Source organism: Onychomys torridus, chromosome 3 (assembly GCF_903995425.1).
Source record: "Onychomys torridus chromosome 3, mOncTor1.1, whole genome shotgun sequence".
Classification (NCBI taxonomy): Eukaryota; Metazoa; Chordata; class Mammalia; order Rodentia; family Cricetidae; genus Onychomys; species Onychomys torridus.
This window is the reverse complement of record NC_050445.1, coordinates 139,501,500-139,517,921: the sequence shown is the minus strand read 5'-3', so window position 1 is coordinate 139,517,921 and position 16,422 is coordinate 139,501,500. Positions and strand designations below refer to the sequence as shown.

General features: G+C 46.3%; 1 protein-coding gene across 1 annotated transcript in view; it reads right to left on the bottom strand.

The window, feature by feature from the left end:
* Window positions 1-16,422, bottom strand: part of Vwf (von Willebrand factor) — a 133,782-nt gene that overhangs the window by 110,703 nt on the left and 6,657 nt on the right. The window contains exons 4-6 of the mRNA XM_036181447.1: window positions 11,681-11,783; window positions 11,194-11,402; window positions 7,045-7,169 (exon numbers count right to left, since the gene is read on the bottom strand). Coding sequence (XP_036037340.1) covers window positions 7,045-7,169; window positions 11,194-11,402; window positions 11,681-11,783 — 437 coding nt within the window. The remainder of the gene's footprint in view (window positions 1-7,044; window positions 7,170-11,193; window positions 11,403-11,680; window positions 11,784-16,422) is intronic.

Below are 16,422 nucleotides of genomic sequence, written 5' to 3'. Positions count from 1 at the left end.
TATTTATAACTTCTGGCTGCCCTGATGTTTCTATCCACATTCCAAGCTCCTAAGTCATGGTCAAGATTCAGATCTTGAGCCTGGTTCATACTGGTCCATCAAATGAACGGGGTTCCTGGAGGTTCCTCTCCTTAAGATAGTTGGATGGGATGCTCATGTTAAGCAGGGTGACTGGACAGAACATAGTAGAAATACTGGGTCCACAGAGGCCTCCTTAGGCCCCTTCTCACTCTGCCATGGCCTCTTGGGAGCATATGCGTAGCTCTCCAGGATCAGGGCAAGGCTCTGATCTGTCAATGTCAGAGACATAACTCTCACGTTAGAGGGGATAAGAAAGTTTATTCTGAAGCCAAATATGAAAGAAAGATCATGGCCCAAGAACACAGATTCTGGTTACTTCAAAGTCTGTGTTCTAATGTGGTAACAGTTTCACCAAACTGTTATTATAGTAACAGAACAAAGAAAGCCGTATGTTAAGGTACTTATTAAATCCACTGGTGGCAACATTAGGTGGATGGGTTAAAGAAAGTCAGAACATCTCTGCTATAGGCCTCAGGTGTTCTGCCAACATTCTTAGCCTTTTGGTTGGTAGAAGCTGGTGATCTACTGAGTAAATACATTCCAAAAGGTTTTATGTGTTAATCACAAGGATGTAAGAGGTGGGCAAGAAATGGCTATTTAGAGGGCCTAAAGATAGTCCAGGATAATCGGGCTCTGGACCTCTCCACAATCACTGAAGTTCTAATCAGTCAGTCAGCCTTGCACAAGGGTCAGTGGGAGGTACAGCTCCCCTCTAGAAACTGTTGTTTACATTTTATTCCCTGGTTTGAAGTTCAGAATCTTCCCAAGCTCTTAAATAAGCAGTCTAATCTGAACCAGTCTACACATCCCCTTCACAGTAAGAAAGATCACCAGCTCTGTGCCAGGAGTCAAATCTCCTGAGCTGCCCGGTCACTTACCATCCAACAAGCAGTTTGTCACCCACTGACCCCCAACAGTGCTGCTGTTCTCCTTCATGTTAACTTCTCTCCTGTCTGGTCCTTGGATCTCCACCTGGCACCGTTTCATTGCCTGTGCCATACAAACCTCTCAGCCACTGGGTACTGGTGGTACTATCCCATTCCTTACCCATTCTGGTCCTCACTAGGGAGAGGACAAAGGAAAGGAAACACCTGAGAAATATACTCATCCTTCAGTGTCCATAGGGAGTTTCTCTCATACCAAAACCCATGAATGCTCAAGTCATGGAAGCCCCACACATCTTTAATACACTTTAAACACCATCCAAATGACTGCTACTACTAACTATGATATAAGTTCTGGGAAATAGTTGTCCTAGCATATCGTTTAAGGGATGAGCAGAAAGGACCCATGTGTTCAGAACAGACGCAATTTGTCTGCAGTTGGTTGAGTCCACAGACACGGAGCCCATGGATGCAGAATGACTATATTTTGTTACAGACCTTGGGGTTTGTTGTGTTAGGAAGGGATGTGATCTAGGCCTTTATCCAACCCTCCTAAAGATTTGTCAAGTTACCCAACAAGCAAAACGCCAGCCAACCCAGAGGAAATCTTTGAAAACTCATAGCAGCTGCTGGGACTCTGCTCTAAGGCTAGACCACCATTGACAATCACCAAGCTGCCACTGCCACCACAGCCACTTGGCTCTTCTCTGGAGCTGCTCTTAGGTGGACACATACGAGGTAAAGGGAAGGGTTCTCTTGTTTGAGTGGTCAGTAAAGGAGGTCCTCTTGTAGTGAGGTGAAGAGAGGCAGAGCAGGAAAGGAACCCGTGTGAGGACATGAAGGAAGGAGTGAGCTGGTCTCCTTCCTGGTCCTGGATGCCCCTTGAATAAGTCCTCACTCCTTGCTTAGCCTTTCAGTGACTCAGGAAAGACTCCAGAAAGATCTCATGTTGCCAAGGGGAAATACACATGGATGCTTGTGTTCAAACCCATGAGTAGGGCACAGGGGGTGGGCACCCTGCCTGTAAAACCACCTCATGGGGTGCTGTCATTTAGCAACTAACCTACACTTGGCTCCTTGAGCTTGTTGACTTCTATGGGCCAAATTCTCCCTATACAACTCTCTCTGAATTGGAGCTGGAGACATGGTTCATCAGTTAAGAGCACTGGCTGTTCTTCCAAAAGACCCAGATTCAATTTCCCCATTAAGTACCCACATGATGGCTCACAATGATCTATGAGTCCAGTTCCAGGGAATCTGACAACCCTGCTGGCCTCATTAGGCACCAGACATGTAAGTGATATATCAACATACATGCAGGCAAAGCACCTATACACATCAAATAAAGCTTTAAAAAAATTAACAACTTTGAATCCCAGCCAAGCAAAAGAAAGGCTGTTCCCAATTGCCAAGCGCCTACTCCAGACCAAACTCCTTCATGAAATTGCCCTCCCACACACACCTGTCAGCTCCCCATCCGGCTCCATCTGAGCAGATAAAGCAAAAGGTGACAATATGCCCTTTACAAATAAACAATTGTGTCATGAGGACATGAAGAGTGAGTTGCTTTGTACCTGTCAGAATGGATACTTCATGTGCCTCTCTGGGCTATGGAGGAGATGTGCTATGGTTGTCCAAAGTCAACATCAGTTTTACAAATATTAGCCCATAAGACAAGTGATTTCCTGAGGACAAGAGAAATAGCAGGTGAACCACAGAGGAAAATAAGAACGTTCTAGGGGATGGAGGGCGCTGAAATGGCAAGACATAAACAACATAGAAAAATGTCATGCATTCCCAGAATAAATACCAAATTCAGAGGTGAAAGAAAAGTGGGGAATCTAGAGCTATCAGAGAGTAGATTGAAGTGCCATGGGGCGGGAGCTCTCACATCACCTGGACTGGAAGGATCCTCCAGCATTCAAAGACGAGACCCCGAATGGTTAACATTTATACAATAGGCATTGTCATCACCCCTGTATCTGTGTAGTATATGACTTGCAGGGGTCATGTTCACTATGGCAGGTCTCCATCAGGTGACAGGTGACCCTTGGGGAAAGGGTGCCTTTTTTCACATCTAGCACGGCCACTCTGTGGGTTAACAGCAGCCCTATGGGGCTTTGAACTTCAAACTACAGGCAAGACACAGCGCCAAGAGCACTATCCCCTTATGATGTTCGGCCCTTTCCCCATGCTCTCCAGACTGAGTTTTACAGGAAAAGGCTAATGAAGGATCTTTCTAAGATGTGCACTCTGCAGTGGTTATGAAAAAATGGGCATCCCTTATCTGAGCATTTATGGCTTGGGTTCCAGACTCAGCTGGAAAAAGAAAAGAAAAAGAAAACCTGCAAGCTTGCATATAATCCAACAAGCCATTTCAGTCCCAGCAGAGAGAGGCACTGGGTCCGTTGGTACAACATTCCTCCCCAGGGTACAAGTAATATGACCAGACTCTCTGAAAGAGCTGATGACAAGCTCAGCTTTGGAAAGACCAACAGCAGGAGACACAGAGGTGACAGATTGTGACAGCCACCCAAAGGAGTTGTAGGCCAGTGCAGCCTCACCCACAACATTCTATCAAGGGCCAGCTGGCCCTTGAACCGAAGGGCAACCGCTGGTGACAAGTTGCCAGACCCAATTTCTGAGCCTGGAGCCCAGAGGGAATAAGAAGACAGAAGAGTTCAAAAGACCACATTAATCACCTCCCAGGAGATGAGTCGCTACACATCCCAGCCAATGAAGGAGCTCTGGCTGTGGGCAAACACATTCTGATTGGCTAAGGGTACAGGTCTCTGGGTAAACAACCTAAAATGGAGAGTGCGGGTTTGAAGAGATTCAAGCCTCAGGGAGGTCAGTTCAGAAGGAAGAACCGAGTACTCGGTTTCTTAAGCTGTTCCCAAGACACTGGTTAGTAAGGACGCTAACGCACCCAGGAGGCACAGTGAGAAGCAACATGCAGCTGAAGCCTTAAAACGGTGTCCCAAGAGAGTAGCAAAGCTGAGTCTACAATCACCTTTGTCTTCCTCCAACAAAGCACTCAGTCTTTCCCTCCTGGACACAACCTCAGTATCAGGTTCTCTCCAGGAAAAGTCTGTCCGCACCTCCCACTAGGGCCACATAAGTGGGATTGTTCCTTGGTACTCTGAGGGTGGGGACCATCTGTCAAACCCTTGCTGCGTGCCCGCCCGCCCCTGTTTGCAAAGTCAAACAAACAAAATATGCTCTGTGGGACCTGTTGCTCTCAGCCCCGCCTTGAAGGAAGGGAGAGGGAGAGCTACCAAAGGAACTCTAAGTTTAGAAACACAAAGGGGAAAATTAGGAAAAAAAAAAAAATCTCTCTTGCATTATTCCTTGAATAAATTTCTTTTTAAATTTGCCTGGGTGGCCGGGTGGTGGTGGCGCACGCCTTTAGTACCAGCACTCGGGAGGCAGAGGCAGGCGGATCTCTGTGAGTTCAAGGCCAGCCTGGGCTACCAAGTGAGTTCCAGGAAAAAGGCGCAAAGCTACACAGAGAAACCCTATCTCGAAAAACCTAAATAAACAAACAAATAAATAGATAAATGAATATATGAATAAATATATATATATAAATATAAATAAAAAATTATCTGGGTGACCAAGAATCACCAGAGGAAGGGCTTGCCTCCACCACTTGCCTATTTGGATGTATCAATGTGCTGGGCATCTCACTTTCCTGCTAACCTGAGTTGAGCTGTGCTCAGCTACCCAAAAAGAAACCAGTTATAACTGGGAGGAGGTTGGAGTCTTATGCCTAAGGTGCTTGATGTATTTGCTGGGCCTGTGCTCTCCACCCTTCCTCTCAGAGATGTCACGCCCACAGGACACACAAGACAACAGGAGAATATTAGATGTTACATCATCATCGCTCACACAGTTGGGCACTACTGGGGTAAACACTCATGCGAGTGACCTTTCTCTTAGTCCTTTCACGGATCCTGGCAGGTCCTGTTCCTAAGTCTGTTTCACGTGTGTGGACACTGAGGGCTGGAGAATGAAAAGCATGAATTTCAAAGAATAAGTGACAGACTCAAACCCACCCATTAGCACAATGCCTGATTGTTTGCTCCTCTGTTTCTGTGATAACCCAATGCAACTTGGGGAGGAAAGGGTTTATTTTAGCCTACGGGTTATAGTCCAGCATCAAGGAGAGTCAGGGAAGAACTCTGGAGGCAGGAGATCATGGAGGAACACCACTAACCAGCTTGCTTTCTTATACAATCCAGGACCATCTGCCTAGGGGTGGCACCACTGTCCACAGGGGCTGGGTCCTCCCATATCAACTATTAACCAAGAAAATGCCCCAGGAACAAGCCCACAGGTCAATATGATGGAGGTGATTCCTCAATCAAGGCTCCTTTTTCTAGGTGACTCTAGTTTGTATCATTGAGAAAAGCTAACCAGCATACCCAACCAGGGGTGAGAGGATCTCAAGAGTTCAGCTCATCAAGGACAAACATCAGACATTTCAAATCAGGGGAAGAGGGAGCCTCCCTTCTGTACAAAGTACACTCCTCTTGGTGCTGGACTCAGTCTGCCTTGTTAGCAGCTCTGGCCATGTGCAGGCACTGCCAAGAGGGCCTAGGACCACTGAATCACTGGAAACGCAAGGATAAAAGGCTTTGGGGATGTGTTCGTTTACAAGTCGGACATTGTTGATTTAAGTGTTTAGGCTGCTACATTTAGCATCCACCCAGGATTTTCTCCTGAGTCTGACATGTTCCTGCGTTCAGAGGTTCAGGGTGTTTTGTAAAAATAACAAAGATTCATTAGATGAGTAACCAACTACTAGTGGAGCTTTCTCATGCTAAGCTGGTGTGTGAGTGAGTGTCTGTTGTTGATGGTGTTGTTTCTAACGTTGGAGAGGTGTATTCATTTACTTTTGTACAGATTTGGGTGAATCAGGCGTCTACGAGGGAAGAATTCTCGGCTATTACTAAAGAGATCATTACAATCCCTAGCTAACATCACCTCAAGTACATGTCTCACACACACTGAATATTTTTGAGACATTTTAACCACTATATTTTGACACAACCAATGTACACAATAAAGAATTTAAGAACTAAAAGGAACCTTAAGAATCTTGTGCGGTCTAGCTCTGAAGGAGGAGGAGTAGAGGGCCTAGAGGGAGAAGGATGTGAATGACCCTTTACAGACAGAGGGACATGGGCAACTCTTTTGTAGGCAGAGGGATTTGGACAGTCTTTTTGTAGGTAGAATAATGTGGGTAACCTTTCTGTAGGAAGAGTAGTACAGGCATCCCTTCTTTCTTTTTTCTTTTTTGTTCTTTTTTTTTTTTTTCTTTTGGGCAATATAAGATTGACACAGTGGGAACACCCATACCAGAAAACAGATACCAGCACCTTTATCCTGGAAATTCCCAGCTTCCAGGACTATAATAATTTCCATTATCTGGCATCATGTATTTTGTTATTGCTACACAAAGGAGTGGAGATACTAACCATATCACTCATTTTTAAAGAAAGTACAGGCCTAGAAAAATATTAGAATTAGACAAAATTATAGACAAAGTAAGTTTTCAATTAAAAATGACCCATGAGATACAGCTCTCAGTTTTAGTCAGAATCCTATCTGCTCATCATGAATGTAGTCAGCCTATTTTCCTAATTGGGTCATTTGTTAACTTGATTTTTTTATGTGTTTATTTTTCTGTGTACTATGAATATTAACCCTCTGTTAATGGCCATTTGTCAAAGATTTTCTCCTATCCTGTGGGCTTTTTCTTCGCCTGACTGATTGGTTCCTTTCTATACAAAAGCTGTTTAGTTTAATGAAGTCCACATTTGTCAGTACTATTTGACCTTAATTCCTGGTCAAATAGTACCTTCATAAAGTACATTCTTACATTTTTGGAATATAAAAAAAAAAGAAAGAAAAAGAAAAAAAAATGACCCATGAGCACTCCATATTGAACAGCCAGAGAGACCCATTTCCCACACAACCCCTGAAGAGAGAAAGAGACCTTGGACCCAAGTCCTCTGCTTAATTCCAGGAGCCACACACCATCCAGACCACAACCAGGCCAGACTGTACCTACCTTCTGCATGTCCCCAGAGGAACTGTTGCAGTGACTGCTGGGAGGAGATGCCCGTTTACACCGCTGCTCCCCACTGCTCAGGGCCCAGGAGTTGGCAAAGTCATAGGGGTCTGAGGTCAAGGCCCCTACAGAGAAAAGTTTCCAAAAAAAAGATGCTTCAGTTAAGCCCGTACCAGGACTTCTGCATGAAAGCTATCAAGTTGTTGCCTGAGTCCAACTCCTGCTAGATTGGACCACAGGCATTTGGACTAGAGGCACTTCATACAGTACTCAGCATGATACCACAGTGCATGGGCAGTGAGCTCAGCCAGTGTTTAGTGAGGTGACTGACCATGGCCGGAGGGATAGATACAATGAAGGAGGGGACATGAAAGATGATGAGGATGTCATCAGAGAAGCTTTGGCGTGCAGTAGATAGAGATCATAGACAGCTGACCATGGCATGTCCAACCCCAAATGATACCTCGACAACACAACCCCTACATACACCTAAGGCTCAGAGAACCCCACAAGAGAGGAGCAGAAAGATTATGAGAGCCAGAGGCCCAGGAAGTCTGTTGGGAGATGGTGTCTTCTATATATGACAGAGAAGCTGCATCCATGACATGTCAAAAATATGGTTTCCTGCACAAGACCAGCACAGTGACAACACCAGTGACATGCCAACATGGATGGGGAAATCTGACTGACAAGGTCCCATGCCTAGATGAAGAACGACAGGCAATTAATGACTGGTGAGAGAGGAGGGGTCAGTCTTGTCTGGGAATGAGCTCCTGACAGGCTATTCAGTTATAAATGGTCAGCCCTAAACAAATACACACAAGAGCAACACTAACTGGACTCAGCAGGAGGGATGTGTGTGTGTGTGTGTGTGTGTGTGTGTGTGTGTGTGTGTGTGTGTGAAACAACAAAGAAGAAGTCATAGGAGGAAGGGAATGACAGGGGAGCTGGAGGGAGAAGGGGTAGAAATGATGCAATTCATTCTATGTATGTGTATGTGGTTGAATGATTTAATATTTAAAATATTTTAAAAAGAAAGAAGAAGCAGATGATGCCATGTGCTCTCACTTCTCCATGCCTTGAAGTGCCCTTCCTCCTCTGTATGGACCGTTCTCCTCCTCCTTTGTCATGGTCCCAGTATAAAATGCCCACTCATCCCCCAGCTCATGTGATCAAGGCTTGGTCTTAAACTACTGGTACTACTTGGGGGAGGTCCAGGAAACTTGGGAGATGGAAGCCTAGCCTAGTTGAAGACAATGGGTCCCTGAGAGCGTGTCCTTGCCCTGACATGTCCCTGTGTTCCTTCTCTCTGCTTCTGGTCTGCCATGAAGTGAGCAGGTTCTTCTACCATAGGTTCCCAATAGACAGGGCAGCCCAGCATTCAGGCGGCCTGGGGCCCAGCACACTGGAGATGCCTCTCTCTAGATCCCCAGAAAATACCCGGCCACTTGCCATGATGTTCTATCTTGGCACAAGGTCCTAAGTCAATGGGACTGAGGACTATGAACTGAAATCTCTGAAACTGTGAGTCCAAAACAAACCTTTCCTTCTCTTACTTGTTAGCATCAGACATTTTGTCGGAGAGACAAGTGCAGCAGCACATTCTTATCATTCCGACTGTCTCCACTCATTCCTTGGAGATAGAGTGTAAGAACAACCAACCTTTCTGAGACAGCTCTCCTTCCTTCCCCATTCCAGCCTGGTGGGGTGTGTGCCCTTCTCCATGTTCAGCACCCTAGCAACTCTCCAGAAAAACTCTTATCTTTCTTTGGCTTCCTTTCCACCGTCGGTGACCTTTGGGCTAGTATTCAACTGCAAACCCCTTAACGAAGAAAGAGCACGGGTATGTGTGTAGCTCTGCCTTCTGATCTAGCGGATTCTGGATGCTCAGAACAATTGTGTAAAATGGGGGAAGGATGTGACATGAGTCCCAGCCAGTGTGCCTTCCAGGTTCGCATTCTCAATGTCCAGGTGCTTTTGTGCTTGTAAAACACGTGCTGTTGTCGGCTACCACAGGAGACTTAGAGACGGACGCAGGCTGCAACAAAGGTACTGCCAGATAGCCTTGCTGAGTATTTATTATGACAGTAGTTTGTATCCGCTATTTTTGTACTATCAAGGTGAGCAGTCTCTTACATAGCCAGGACTGGAAGGTCGACTCAGGCTCAAGGAGTACACATGGGAGGAAAACAAACTGTCTATGGAAAGAGAAGGGGGGCCTTTACAATCAGGTGGCCTCCAAGGTTTGGTGAGCAGGAAAGAAATTCCTCCTTCAATGATGTGTTCCATTTTTTTTAAATGTTCTATATATATTATACAGGTAATTAAGTGATTCAGCTAAAAGTCTTGGGAGGAGGTGCTTCTCTGGGATTACCTGGGTGGGTCCTGTGTGTAGCCATGTGTATCCTTATTGGACAAGTAGAGGGCAATCAGATGCAGCTGCACGTAGGGGAGACACCAGAATGACGCAGGGGCACGCCAAGGGACACAGCAGCAACTGGCGAGCAAAGGAACGAGTCCTCTCCTAGAGATTGCAGAAGGAGCACCACCCTGCTCGGGTGTGACTCAGGACTCTGCTCTCCACACTGAAACAATAAGCCTCTGTTGCCAGAAGCCACCTGGTTTGTGGTAGGTAATTTCTTGGAAGCCAAAGGAAACTGGTAGACTAGGGTAGACCAACGGAGAGAACTGAAACTTGTATGGTGTCCGCTGTGTACTGGATACTGTGATAGGTGCTCTTTGGTAACCAGCCACTCACATGACATCTTAAGGAAGAGGGAGAGAAGAAAGCTCATGTGGATGGGAAGTTCCTCCTACCAGTCTGTGAGATCGGGCTTCATCCTGGGCATCTAATTCCTTATTTGTACAGGAAGTCAGACTAGGTGGCCTCAAAAATAGTTTTCAGCCCTGATTTTGTATAGTGTGAAATGTTATGACTAAATATGAAGTGAAGCAGAAGGGTGTCCAATAGAAGGATTGATTACAAAATTATTATTTAAGAGAGGAAGATCTTGGAGATCAAGAAACAAAGCAAGCTGATAGGACACTCAGAAGTCAGAAACAAGGTTAAATTTGGGGACAAATAGTGTTGGATCTGAACTGAGAACTGAACTGGGTATAGTTCCAAAATATGTCACCAGAAACTGGACTTCTGCCAACAAATACCACTTTCTTTCCCATGGCATAAGTTTTATACATAAACATACATGTATATATTATACTCATATATGAGCATATATAAAGTGTGTGTGTGTATGTATGTGTGTGTATGTATGTGTGTGTGTATGTGTGTGTGTGTATGTATGTATGTGTGTGTGTGTGTATGTATGTGTGTGTGTGTGTGTGTGTGTGTGTGTGTGTCCTACAATAAGAAAGAAAGATAACTGAGGACTAGGACCTCCTTTTCTGATAAAGTAGATTGGAACAGTTTGAGCTACACTACTACACTGGACTTCAGTGTTCTATGGAAGCCACAAATAAGTTCATAAAAAGCAGACATGATTCCAAGATAGAGAAGGAAAAATGAGGGGAGGTAAGGGGAAGAGAAACAGGGATAAAATGGGAACCAGAAAAGACAAGTCTGAATACTAGACTGAGGGTAGCCGTCTTTGCAAAAGAGAGTTTTGAACTTGCATGAGGGGGTGGAGCTAGACCCTGTCGTGCAGGCGTGACTCCCCAAGGGTGCTGTCTGTGACAAAGCTGAGAAGAAAAGCAATCTTCTACGAGAAATAGGAAAACAAAAGTTTGTTTTCTTGACCCGGGCTCAGGATAGGAGGGATTAAAAGTCTCCCCTGGAGACATGAAGTAAGGAGAAACCTCTTGTAAGCTCAGGATTCAGACGTATGCTGCTTTTAAGAGTCAATAATTCAGCCAGGTAAAGTGGTGCAGCACTTGGGAGACAAAGGCAGGCGGATCTGTGAGTTCAAAAGCAGCCTGGGCTACACAGAGAAACCTTGTCTCAAAAACTTAGAGAGAGAGAGAGGAGAGAGAGAGAGAGAGATTCATTGCAGATTGAAATTTTAACATAAAACCCTTCTAAAGATGAGCTCACAATCCAAAATTATGAAGCACAGAATCAATGATTATGAAAAGGTGGCAGCCATCAGATTGGCAGGTTGAACGCTCTAGATACTTCAAACAGTAGCTTACCTTCCTGCATCCTGAAGTCATCTTCAGCAAAGACATTAAAGTCACCACACAGCCCACATGTCTTGTTGAAGTATCTGTCTGACATCAGGACTTGGAAGTTGCCATCACCATCAATTTTGGCCACAAAACCATAGGCTTCACTGGAAAGCTTGTAGTACCCAGCCTCAGCTTCTAGGTAGAGTCCTTTGGAGGCATAGGGCATGACGATGCTGAAGGGCAAAGGGCAAGCTCATTGGGCTTCTGGATCTCGCCAACCTTCCTACCCCACCCTAGGTTACAGGCTTCAGACAGCGATGCTCAGTGATCAAGGCTCTAGACCATCACTGCAGAGACCTGGCCCTCAGCCAGCCCTGCAACTTGCTTCTTTGGGCACATATAATTCCTGTCTCTGGGCCCCTTTTTCTACATTTAAGTTTGGATGAAGTGAGGAACGTGTGAGAAGAGCTCTGGGGCCCTTTCCAGCAGACACCCTGAGTTTCCGACTTACCTTTGGTCCCCCTGCATCACGGTGCCATTGACAAACAAATGGATGTCAAAAAACTCCCCAAGATACACAGACAGGCTCACTCTCCTGCCATCTTGGAAGTTCCCTGAAAGGAAAAAGGTGCCCCCCAAAATTAATAATTTCCATGTAAAACTTCTCCCAAAAGACTCAGCCAAAGAGCAACAAAAAAATCTCTGAAAAATCTCACTCCCTCATCTTAGTACTTGTCTGAAAGTACTGAGGTATGGATACATGGCCCTCAGTGGACTCCCATAGGTATCACTGCGTCCTTCTGGGAGATTGCCATCTTGTTGCAAGAATAAGACTCCCTTGAATGACCACAAATACAAGTAGTGAGACCTGTTGATGTCCGATACTTTCCTGTAGTGTTGTCATCTTAGGAGACTCTTAGCAAGAATCTATGTGATGTTTGTCTAAAATGGAGACTTGAGTCCCACATGGTTTTCTGTGAGAAATTTAAAGAGTGTGGGGGAACTTTAAGAGGGACTCTAAATTACTGATATCTCCACTAGTGATATCTATATGGCCAATGCCTGGTAAAATGGTCTCTGTCAATGGTCTGGCTGTGATGGGCAAACACAGAGCAGCTCTAATGGAAGCTGGGATGAAAGAGTGTGAATTGGCCAGGCATTTTCCACAGCATTCCCAAAACTTAGCGATCCAGAGTTAATGTGTAAGAAACACAATGTCTGGGCCATTGATGTTCAAAGATAACAGGCTGTGTAGGAGATAAAGGAAGCAGAAGGGTCAATAGAGAACTTGAGTCTAGAGCACTGGAGACAGAAATTAGAGGAAATGAAGAAGAAGCCAGCAAAGACAAGTCAAATGCCTTAGAGAGAACAGGACACAGAAATTGGGTGAAGACAAGCTTTAGGCATAAGTAAATATGTCTACACCTTCTCCTAAAGGGATGGAGGCTGTGGCCTCCAATTCCTCAGCAAAGTGGCAAGGAAGCCTATAGAGCCGCGTCCACAGAAGGCATGGGGAGGGCTGTTGATCTAAGATGTTGCCACCAGAGTAGAGACCACTGATGAATGAGCTAAAGACAGAGAGAGCTTCTTCACCCCTTGAAGAGGCCACACTCTGCAGAGCCTCACAGCAACACTGCCCAGAGAAAAGAGAGGTGCCAAACTCATTAAACAAAATGTAAAAGGCCATTGATTTAAAATGAGATCCTACACCAGGCTGGACAGGCCAAAGCAAAATGTTACCAACTGGAAACTAGGGTGTTCATCCGACCTTCTGAGAAAACAGGAGAGAGAGCTGTTGAGATGGCACAGAGCGTAAAGCTCTGTGTACTTGTTGCCAAGCCGGACAACCTGAGGTGGATCCCCAGGACCCTTGTGTTGGAAGAAAAGAACCGACCCCCACAAGACATCCTCTGACTTCCACACATGAGTAAATAAAAATGATACAGGAGAGTGAGACAGAGAGAGAGAGGAGGGAAAGAGGAAGAAAAGGAAGACGGAGGGAGGGAGAGAAAGTATCACTAAAATGTCCACAGGGAAATCAACTGAACATGCTCATCACTGTGTTCTCTGTCTTGTCCTTCTCTACCTGGGACCACACTTCCTCTGCTCCACTCGTTGTTTTATAGAATGATGCTGGAGTAGAAAACACAGCCAACTCCAGTCTCCTAGTTGTCTTCATTCAGCCCTGTCACACGTTTCTAAGATGAAGGTCCGACCTGCTCTGCACTTTTACTGAAAACAGATTTTTTTTATTATTATTATTATATGTATTGTGAGAGTTGGGAGGAGTGGTATGCATGTGTCCTCTGCCAGCACAGTATGGGCTTTTAACTGCTGAGCTCCTCTTCAGCCTGGGAATAGTTCTAGGGAGTGAGTAGTCTCTGGCAGCAGCAGCTAAGTGGTGACAATCCAGGACTGTAAGTGACAGACAGATAAAACAGTCATGGTAGAATTTCAGTGGTGAGTGCATGGATATCCTATTACTTTAGCTTCTCTATGTGCTGGGAAATGCCCACACTAAAATGATTTTTTAAAGATAAACAGCATCAAGCTCCAGTGTGCTAGCCCTCTCTAGGATCGTTCCTGTCCCTAGGCATTTGCTGTGGGGCCAAAGCCAAGGGCCATCTTAGGCTAGCCTGAGGCTCACACTCCAAACCCCGCACACCAACAGAACCAGCAATGAGGCAGGGCAAGGACCTCTTTGTCTCCTTCCCTCCGGATGCCCATGACCCTTATGACCTCAACTTGTCTCCTCATGGGTCTGTTCTTCCCTCACATCCCCATGGTGCAGGTGGACAAAGATGCTCTGTCTCCGTTTCCTAGGAAACCCCACCAGGTGTAAAGGACACCTTCCTCCTAGGAAAAGGAAAGGTTCCCTGTGGGTCTTTCCTTCTTACAGGCTCTCCATCCTACAGGGATGCAGGGAAGATATCCGGGAACTAGTGACCCAGGGAAGCTGTAGCTAGGGGTGGTGCTAGGAAATGCACTGGAAGCCCCTGGGCAGCTGGGGCCGTGCTATGGCCACACAGCTCTGGACCAACAATTCTTTAAAAGATGCTTTCAAAGATGCCATAGGAAGCTCAGAGAGGTCACTGTCGCTGCCTACAAGGTTGTGCCAGCCCAGAATGCAGCAGCAGAAGAAAATCAAACAAGAAGGACCCCAGAGCCATGTTGGGGAACATGAGAGCTCCCACCCTTCTTAGAGAAGGATGAAGAATGAGGGGGCACTCAGACTTGAGGGGAAGGAAGAGAAGGAGGAACATGAGGTCAGTTTGATTGATACACAAAGTCTGAGGAAAACAGAGACAAAATCAAGATAAAGTGAGGAATGTGATCCCAGCACTTGAGGAGGCTGAAACAGGATGATCACGAGTTCCAGGTCAACCTGAGCTACATAGCATAACTCTGTCTAAAACAAAAGAGAAAGTAGGCCAGTTGTGCCAACATCACCTTACACAGAAAAGTGACCGGAAAGGGGACAGACTGACTTTGTGTAGTAAGAGCTGTGGATGTGGATCCCCCAGGTGGTGACCCTGAGAGTCACCAGCCCCTCATCACAGAACATTTGAAAGACTTGCTCAGGACCCCAGAAAAGACCGGAATCAAGAAATCCAGGGAACAGCAGTGTCAAGGTGGACCGGATGTGAGTAGGAGCAGGGTAGAGCCGGTGGTCCAGGATCTTCACCTACTGCTACAATTGAGGTCCGGAAGTGGATAGTGTAGCCTGTGGTAACCAGGCCCCATTTCCTACTTGGAGACAAGTGGAAATGAACAACGAAGGGTCGGGATGGTTCAGCACTGGGACCCCCAGTGAAGGCAGAACTGTGGAGAACCTGTGGCATTCCTAACCTTGCAAGGTGAGGCGGCTTTGGAGGGGGTGGCCCACACCCACTGCAGGAGAGGCCAGTGGATCTGAGGTGGACGGAAGACACACTACAAGAGTGGGGAGGGTCTCAGAGGCCACCTGAACAAGCAGGGAGAGAACGCTTAGCTTGCCCTACTCTCCTGGAACAGAGCATGCGTGTCTTCTGACCCTGCTCTCATGTCCTCTTAGAAGACCTCTCAGGGCAGTGGGTTCAGCGAACCACCGACACCGACGGGAAGTGCTTTCCATCTCATTCGCCTCCTTTCCCTGCTGCAGATACTGTGTAACTGCTAGGAAAGCTGGCACTCAAACCGTCCATTGACCCCAAAAGGGAGCTCCACACCCAACAAACCTCCAAAGTTGCTCTTCCTAGCACTGCTGGGAAAGGAAGGGCTGGGTGTCCACCCAAGAAGAAAGACAAACCAGTCAGTCTCCCAGCTGGCCTCGAACTTACTGTACAAGGTGCTCAGTGAGCTGTGAGCAGTCAACCGTCACCCCATGGGTGGAAGTATCCAGCCTCATCCAAAGCATACAGGAAGCTCAGACTTCAGTGAGGCACTCAGCCATCGCATTTCTAAGGAACACCACTGTGTCAGTGAGTCTGGAGCAGGAAGTCCTCCATCCAGACTCCTAACACGGTTCTTCTCTGACCCAGAACACGGACGATGAAGTTTGGACTGTGGAAGTGACTAAGCAGGCTTCCAGTTGCTTATGGCTCTCCTCAGGCTAATTTGGGAGCCAGATCTGTGGTTATAACTCAGGAAGAGAAGGTTCTATAAAGCTGGAGGAATCAGGACCCCCAGGTCTCTCTGTGGCCCCTCTGCTGACTGTGGAAGACATGAAACCTTGGCTTGGGACCTCACTCACAGGAGGGCTCCCCTTGGTATCAGGTAGGCTTTCATGTACAGACATAAACACTTTATCCAGGATATGAATAAGGCCCACAAACACCCAGACAGGAATGTAAATGATTTAGAACCAAGGAAACAGGATGTCACTAGAAAACAATTGAGCACAAAGTGATCCTAGGCCTATAAATGAAACCCAGGGCCCAAGGTCTAGGTTCCTTCCCTTGACCCAGGGCTCTGGTCCCCTCCCCAACACTGCTCCAGCCCGCCTCCCACACACCACTAATACCAACAGGGACAGTAACCACCATCTTTCTGATATTACAGTAGGATTTGGTACAAATGCGATCAATCTATAGTAAAGTGCTTTTGCTCCACAGCTGGTTCTGACCAACAGCTTCCAGAAGACCGACTCTGACCCTGAGAAGAGCAAGTTGTCATGAGAAAGAAGCATAAACAGGTGGGAAGTCAAGAGGGATATCTGGAAATACATGGACCTTCCTTGGATCTCAAGTGCCTCCCGGGTACCAAAATGAAGAT